This window comes from Drosophila novamexicana, unplaced genomic scaffold, assembly GCF_003285875.2.
Source record: "Drosophila novamexicana strain 15010-1031.04,08,12 unplaced genomic scaffold, DnovRS2.1 tig00000960-arrow-arrow-pilon, whole genome shotgun sequence".
Taxonomy (NCBI): Eukaryota; Metazoa; Arthropoda; class Insecta; order Diptera; family Drosophilidae; genus Drosophila; species Drosophila novamexicana.
In genome coordinates, this window is record NW_020824833.1 from 1,595,893 (window position 1) to 1,604,572 (window position 8,680).

At 42.4% G+C, this 8,680-nt stretch overlaps 1 protein-coding gene across 1 annotated transcript; it reads right to left on the reverse strand.

Moving 5' to 3' along the window:
- Window positions 1-4,875: 4,875 nt before the first annotated feature.
- Window positions 4,876-5,954, reverse strand: LOC115765304 (sentrin-specific protease 8). Its single transcript, XM_030708800.1, has one exon. It carries the CDS (start codon window positions 5,854-5,856, stop codon window positions 5,080-5,082), a length of 777 nt encoding a protein of 258 aa, XP_030564660.1. The 5' UTR covers window positions 5,857-5,954; the 3' UTR covers window positions 4,876-5,079.
- Between the last annotated feature and the right edge of the window lie 2,726 nt (window positions 5,955-8,680).

Below are 8,680 nucleotides of genomic sequence, written 5' to 3' on the forward strand. Positions count from 1 at the left end.
GTCCTGCCAGACGAGTCCCAAGACAAGTCCTCAACGGAGTCAAGCAAGAGGAGATTGTCGCGGCACTTGTATCAAATTTCGTTATAAGACGATGCCAGCAATGTCCCAAGAGACTTCTTCCACTACTTTTCAACAAGGTGCTCACGTTGATATACTATGTATGCAACGCTCTCTTCCTGCTCAGCTGAATTCCTGGGCTGACTTACATGTTCCTCTAGATAGACATGCGTGTGCATCCGAGACACAGTTACACAGTTGAGTTTAAGTAGCTACACACTTCGACTGCTTTGACTGCGATTTTGTCAATTTTCACTGAAATAAAAAGGCTGCTGCTGTCCCATCCTCTAGCTGCTGGCTGCTGGCTGCGCATTGATGCCAGAAATTCGAGCGATGTCTCTGTCAAATGTGTCTGCAACGTGAGCATATTTGCTTGGCACACCCCCTCGGCCCACTTTGACAATCCTCCTGCGCTCTAAAATATCAACGCCTTTTTGCTATTTCCCAACTTGAAACACGGCAACTGCTGCCAGCAGACACACACACACACATACAGAGGCACAAGACGGCTAAGGGACACGCCGGGAAACAAAAAAAAGAATGGGGAAAGATGCGACTTCGATTTCAATTGCAACAAATGCAACGCGACGTTGACGACGCCTTGTACCCTGTCCTTGTCAGAATTTTCATCGCCTGCTCCAGCTCCAGCTCCAGCTCCAGCTGCAGCCAGCCGCTGGGCTGCATCAAAGTCAAGTGACGCCCAAAGGTAGTACAGGGACAGGAGCTGGAGAAGAAGGGCATCTGTCACTTAGCTGCTTGCCTTAACTGGCTGCAAGCAAACGGGGCGTTGTTGTTGACAAGCCTATCCATCGGCTGATAGATGCCGTCTTCCAAGTGAGCAGTGCGCTAATTAAGGCGGCCATAAAGGTACAGGACACGAGAGGCGCACGCAACGGGCCGGGAATCAAGCAATCAACAAGTAAGGAATGACATCTTTGGAGCACAAAGAGCGTCTTGAACTTCTATTATCCAGCAGGAGCAAATAGAAAGTGAATGCCCGTAACTATTACCCGTATTGCTATCGTATTGAATTACATTGCACTAGCGAATATTACCCGGCTTTCGCCACTTCAAGTTAAATTAATGCGTTCTACCTGTTCCAAACGACATTTTCCATAGGTCTTTAAGGAATTCATTTAAAAGGAATCGGATTAAAAATAATTGATTGCCATCAACAGTATTCCGCCCGTTTGTCACAGTGTATCAAGTTCTCATGAGAGCTGGAAAGTCAATTGCATAAAAAATAAAAATGGAAAATAAGCTTAAGCTAATCAGGGAAATCTTAAAACCTAACCATACATTATAAAATTGAGTTTATATTATTTAGATATTTTTTAAATTTTAAATGTTTAAGAAAAGTTAAGACTAACTGTTTTTTTAAAGATAATAATTTTAAATTTGCATAAAAGGTATTGCCTGTATGGAATCTGGCTATTTGTTTGACATCTCCTTGAATGTTATTAATTATTATTATTATCATAATTCATTTTTAGTTTCAAGAGATCTCTCAATTTTTAATCAGTTCTCCGTGCACACCTGGGAGAATGGTACAAGTTTAACTTAATATGGCCAAGTTCCGGATGGAGGCTGTTTCTAGGTTAATATATTAGAAAATACTGGAATTATTCGGCGTAAGCTGTTGCGCTTCAATATATGTTAAGTGTTATGAACAAATTAGCTCTAACCCAAGCACTTTTCCAAGGTTATTGTGCGGGAGCGTCGATTTAGCCAGCTAGTCTTATATATTAGAGAAAGGGCGACACACAATGGGCGTGATGATTAATAGGCAAAGCGAAGGCCGCAAATTGATGTTGATTACAATTCATCATTAAAATGCAAATAGGCCCAAGCTAAATTGAGCGTAAGAAAAACAATGGGGCTAGGGTTCAGCCGAATAAGCGGTGCGGGGTTATCAGCTAAAGCCTAAACAAACAACTTGCCACAAGTTTCAGTTGATGCCACGCAGAATCAATGCCTGGGGCATGGCCCCGACAATGGAGCCCCGTCAACGGGCCTTCAACGCCAATTTGTTTACATGTCCCCGGTGGTCCAATGATCGCCTGGTTGTTCGGCTGCCTGGTCTCCTGTCCGCCGGGTTTCGCTGATGGTGTTATTTATTGTTATCAGACACTCGAGCACATAAAACATTTTATCACTTGCCGAAGCACCGCTTTGTACGATTCAGCTGGAAAAAGCAAAAAAAAAAAATATTATGCCTTATGTCAGAAGCCGGCGACACGACCGGAGACGCTGGCGGGAACAGAACAGAGGGCGAGGGCAAGACCTGGCCAGGGACCGGGCAAAACTTCATCACTCAATGCTCAAAGTGTTGAATGCGGCGAGGCGAAAGTTGAAGTTGAACGGAAACGGATATAACGCGTGGTTGCCATCAGCCCGTTCCTGCTTCTGATCCTTCTCCCTCTCCAGCGCCAGCTCCAGCGCTAGCTCTTTAGCCATGGCCTCGCTGCAGCTCGTCTATCTTTAAGTAATTTGTGTGCCCTGCGCCGAGCAGCCGGAAACGAGCATTGTGCCAAGGCAAACGGACGATGGCGAACCGGGTAGGATAAAAAAAAGAATCACATTTATGTCTAACAGTTTTCTGTTTTTTTTTTTCCGTTTTTTTTCCTATTTTTTGTGGCTCGCTTTGCAATGATTAATTAAGCCCGAAGTGAACGCCTAATGGCCAGACCATCCAATGCCCAATATCAGCCACAGTCCGTTGACCTTGGCGGACCATTGTGCTTGAGTTTGGTCTAATTGGTAATGGGCCACTGATGGCCCGGCTTATGAGAATGAAAAATTAAATTTCCTGCAATCCTGCGAATGGAGCAGGACTTCAGTGAAAGTTTATTATGAAAGCTTTGGCCAATGTCAGTTAAACGAGAATCTTTATTATTTTCAAATACACTTATTAACTGTACTTAGCAGGACAACCAACATCGAGTTTTTGTCTTAAGTACACGCACGCATCTTTAAGGATTTTAGGAAGTTTTCACAACTCCTTTGCAGCTATTCGAGAGCGACGATTATGAACTGGATCCAGCTGGTCATGTACCTCTGAGTGAGCGCGTCAATCTCGGAAAATACATAAGCTGGGGTCGTTAAATTTGAAAGCTTTCCATTTTTTGTCGATAGGTACTAAAATTTGAGACTTGGCTTAACATGTCCTAAAGCTCGGACGATAGGCATCGAAGTTATCCTAAGGAAAGAAGGAGTGCAGCAGCTGTATGTATAGAAGGGTATCCCTAGTCGGCCACTTCGACAAGACAATTCCTAGCTGATTAATGTCAAGGCAGTTTTTGGGAATTATTCGCTCAGGAAGTTATTAAAGACCACTTTGGAGCTGCTTCGCTTAAAGGCAACTATCTGAAATAAGCGCTTCGACTATAACGATTACTATCAAGTAGCTTTTCGCCTCAGATATGTACATACATAGGTAATTCGGGAGCTGGCTGCGCTTTAGACTGGATAGCAGGACATGTTTATGTACCTGTAGAATTGTGTAGAAGTGTGTCTTGGATTGCCCACGTCGCAGCTGGCAGCGGCGGCGAGCGGCCAACAATTAACTTTGTTTTCGCTTACATTTTCACGCTATTTTGAAATTTACTTTGCAGTTGCAGCGTCGACTGTTGCCTTGGCCGTTGTTGCTTTTATTTATTTGCCATTTGCTGTGGCGCCCTAAAGCGTCGAGAGTTGGTTTTTGTTTGTTTCCGGCTTTGCCCTTCGAGATGGGCACGGGCCTTCTTTTGATGTGAGGCACGGCACGGGAAATGAAATCCATAAAAACTATCATCCATACCATAGCGTAGTCGTACTCAAATTATTATAACGTTTTCCAAGCACAACAATTACATTGCTCTTCCCGAATAAATTAATTTTCACAGCTGCTGCGAATAGCTTCTCAGATAATATGCATATCGCTGACAAACGAAAAGATCCGGAATATGTATTTGCGTCACGAGGCTCACGCGCCACCTAGCTCGGCACGGCCCGTGTCCATCTCTAGTTGCCAAGCAATCTGTGGGAGTGAGAAAGAGAGAGAGAGAGAGAGAGAGAGAGAGAGAGAGAGAGAGAGAGAGAGAGAGAGAGAGAGAGAGAGAGAGAGTAGAGCATGGCAGTGTAAAAGAGCTGAGATGAGCAGTGAATGAAGAGATGCGGAGTGAGACCTGGCTGAGGGGCGGCCGCTGGGCTTCGCACCTTTATGGACTTCTTCATCAACGCGCTTGGAAACTTTGGTGCAAGGCGTAACGAAGTTAGCGCCAAGCGAAATGCCCCTCACCGAACCCCGCGACACGCCCCGGGGCCAACAAACTGCTTTAGCAGCTAGCTGCCATGTTTATACTTAATAGCCGAAGGGGGTGGGCGTCAGACCAAATGGGCGTGGCAGTGCAAAGACTAATTGAGTTATTTGCGCAGCTTAGCTACAAATTACAGCTTCGCGTACATACCACCCCCTACCTCTTCCAAATATGTGGTGGGCTACCAACGATTGCCGGAAAAGTAAGAAAAGTTCATTTTAGTTACACTAACCTACAAATCAATAGTCTTATGATCTTTAACAACACTAAATTTCCAACAAGCAGAGCTGAGACTCATTGTTATCAAGGGTCTCCGAGCAGAATATGCTTTTAACAAATTTCCCAGACAATATCATAAAGATTTTTTTAAGTACAATTGAAAGTCGTTTTTAAGATAAAATAAAAAAAAAACTTTTTGGCTTTTCCAACACCAATGCGAAAATCGATCGAAAATCGACTGTCCGTCAAAACGTCAAGTAATAGTTGATAACAATGGCTATGTGAACTTCGATAAAACGACGTTTTTATTCGTAGCTTGTTCATAATGAAGAAACAATTGAAATTCCCAAGAACGATTAAGTCAACCAAATACATACAACAAACGTAGCAGAGGAGGCTGTCTGATTGCCTGCATGCCGCTCCGATTACCAGGTGGCCTCCGTCCACTGCATTTATTGTTAGGCGATACACGGTTGATGGGATGGGAACAAAAACTAAAGATAACTTATGATTCAGAGGTCGAGGTCGGGGACTTTGAGCTAGACATTGGCAAAATGCCGCCGAGTGTCCGAATCAGTTGAAGCAGCGATTCGCGCTTGCCTCGCACCTCTTGTATGGAGACGAGCAGCGTGCTGGTGGCATAGCCGCAGCGAGTGACATATTCGGTCATGTTGTCCACCATGCACATGAGATGGACGCCGGATTCGTAGCCCTTATCAATGCCCTGCTGCAGGCAGCGGCCGCGAGTGAATGTGTAATCATTGGCGACGAGCGTACGGCGCAGCCGCTCCTCGAGCAGACGCGCAAAGCCCAGGTGGCGATCGTCTTCCGAATCGAAATAATAGAACTTGCGATCTGGTCGGGACACCAGCAACAGCGACCAGTGCGACCCCTCCGCCAGCGGCACAAACACAAACCGCTTGCTCCCTAGGTCCAAGCTGCGTGCCAGGCGCCGACGCTCACGCCCCTCCAGATGCCGTATGCTGTATGCCAGCGCAGGCGTCAGGAAATGTAACTCGGGCTGCATCTTGTATCGGCGGCTCTGCAAATATGCGAAGTAGAAGGCGATCAGGCGCTCGTTCAACGCGTGCGGTCCCTGCAGCAGCTGCACATCCGAATGGCGCAGAGACATCTCCTGGAAGCGCAACGAGACAATTGCGTTACTTGAGTTCTCTCCATCCATTTGGCAGGTGCGCAGGTAATCGTCATTGATACTAGCCTTTGCCACCAGCAGGCGGCACGGCGGTGCTGATTTCTTCAATTTCTTCTTAACCTTCGACATCTCGACCTTATAAAATCTAAGCTCAGAGGGTGCCCAGTGTATGGTATATTTATGTATTTGTATGTATGTTTGGGCACCTTAACAACAGTTTAACAACAGCTTTGCGATATCAAACCTACTTGATTGCTTTTTTTGTGGTGTACTCAACCAAAGCCGACTGTGTTTCTTTTACCATAGAATGTAAATGTACTGATATAAATAAAGCTAGTTAGGAGTACCCAATTAGAAGATACCCTGAACCCATCGCCAAGCTGCTTTGAGAAGCTTTCAGTTTCCCCCTGCACATACATACAAAAAAAATACACACACACAGTTCGGGCTGGTCCGGGTGGTTCTTTAAGGTTTTAAAGATTCTACGAACTCTCAAAACTTAAACCTTGAGTTTCTCTTCTTATTGCAGAAAAATCTGCTGCTGGGTGTATAGGGATCTAGAAGACTTTTGTGGTCCGCCATAGACAGCTCCTAGTGAAAACATGAATAATCTGCAACTTTTAAGAATTACATTAAAAACTAGTTAAATTAATATATTGAAAGAGCAGGCATTTAAGTTTATTATATCATAATCATTTTATGAACAGTTTTCATTCCGATTGCTCTGGTTCGAATATGACAATATTTTCACAGTATTCTATGACCATGAGGGGAAAGTTGTGACCCAAGAGAATCGCTGGCACCGCCTCCAGCATTTCGTAGCCCTCCCAAAGGACCAGAAACCACAGCTCCTCCTTGAATGTGAAAGCATCGCAGATTTTTATCAAATCACGTCCGCGCTCCCAGCCATATATAACATCGCCCTTGCTATTCAAACGCACAGCCACTTGAGGTCCGTCCATTATATCTTTTGGGATATTTTTGAAAGTAACCTGATTCGTGTGGATCAAGGAACTATTTAACTAGACTTCGCAAATCATATGCTCAGTTATTCTTACTTACTTTGTTAACTTTTTATTTCGCTTTTCTAATTCTCAGAGAGCTCTGCTATGCGCTACCGACTATTGTCGACTACTGAAAATATTCTGCTAAACTAACTTTCGCGAGAGTAGGCAAAAAAACAAGTTTTTCTCAGAGCCTACTAAATCTAGGATATCGACCCAAGCATTTTGTTATCGCACCTATAACGTATACCGATATACAAAACTATGTTTGTATAAATATATCCATATCAGTTACCACTCGATATATAAGCTCAGATCAGCTGAATCAGAACTCCAACCGTTATTAACTGTAAGCCCATCCTTGAATAGAATCAAAAGGAATCAAACTATATTTGTTCTCCATATCCCGATCTTAACATTTTACTCATATTAGCTACTAGCTTTGAAACGCGTTGGTACCAAAAATATTGTGGAGCTTGTGCAGAGGTTAATATACTTAAGCGTATTTAATACTAATGGGTAGCTAATAACTTTATTAGTTGAACAGATTATTCCCCTGCGTTCTGATAGCTATTATTTTAACTACAAAACTATTTGTTTATTTTATTAGGTAATTACATTAACATATCGATATGTGTAATTTCAAATATAATTATTGTGGTTTTGCATAATTCGGCCGGAAGTACAAACAAATAATTGCATAATAAATAAAATAATTTATTAGAAAATATTGCATATTAATATCGCTTAACAGTAAAAGAAAAAACAACTTACCAACCAAATAATAGTTTTTTTTTCCACATATATATTCAATCAGGGGGCGCTACCAACCCACCAGTGTATAGCCCATGTACATATATATCCATGCGAACTGCACCGAGTTGGACTTTAAATAATCTCCAATCTATAGACTTAAATTATTAATTATTTAAATTGGGCTAATGTTTAAAAAATAGCTTCTAGCGAGCGGTTTTGGTTGGGCGGTGGCCCGGATCCTACCCCTCCCTATTATTTTATTAGTATGCAAAGCAATAAGATATAGAAGAAATTACCCGCCGTTCCCAGGAATTGTTTGTGTAATTCGTGCCAACTTCAGACAGAGACAAGATGGCAAAACTTGTCTTATTGCCCATGTTAAGTTTTCTTCTATTTTGTTTTAATTTTTTCAAAAATACATGTTTTCCAATTTTAATTGAAAAAAATTGGTTTGTCTCCGCATTCACTTGCTTCGTGCTCAGTTTGCGGATATATGATAGCATTGTGGTTGACGAAACACACACAACAAAAGAAACATTTAATTAATTTTGTTAACTGCCATTAGTTTTCCTTTTGTTTTGTTTTCAGTATTTTAACATTGCTTTTATCTGTGAGAATAAGCAAAATGTAACAAACAAAAAACCGCAATGACGTTTGAACCTACGACCTCCCGCTTGCGAGTTCAACGCTCTAACGTCAAAGCCACACATGATTGTTGCCCCAGAGCACATTTATATAGATATGTTGTTCTTATTGTTTCTCATGCCAAATCTGACCAACGATTTCTTCCACTTGCGGGCTTGAGGGCTCACTTTCGACCCAAAAGGAATCTGCGCGGCTGTTACGGTTGTGTTGGTAAGTCAGTCAAGAGTTATATACATTTTTTCTAGAAATAATACTATTTATTAGTTTATCTGACCGAACAAAGCATAAAATACTCGCCATTTTCAAGCATCGCTTCCTTTATTTCAGTTTGTTTATTTTAAGAAATTGTTGAATAAATGGAGAACAAAATATTTGTTTTTTCAAGTGCAATCCACAATGCACATATAAGAAAAAGGATTGTCGGAGATGCCCTCTTCCGCTTGTTACACCAATTTTGCCCTCTTTGATGATTTATTCTGGGGACATCCCACACCTTGAATAGTGTGTGAAACTCATGTCAAAAACTAGTAAAGAATACAAAATGTGAT

Coding starts and splice junctions, on each gene's coding strand:
- LOC115765304 (XM_030708800.1), bottom strand. CDS start 5,856: ATGTCGAAGGTTAAGAAGAAATTGAAGAAATCAGCACCGCCGTGCCGC.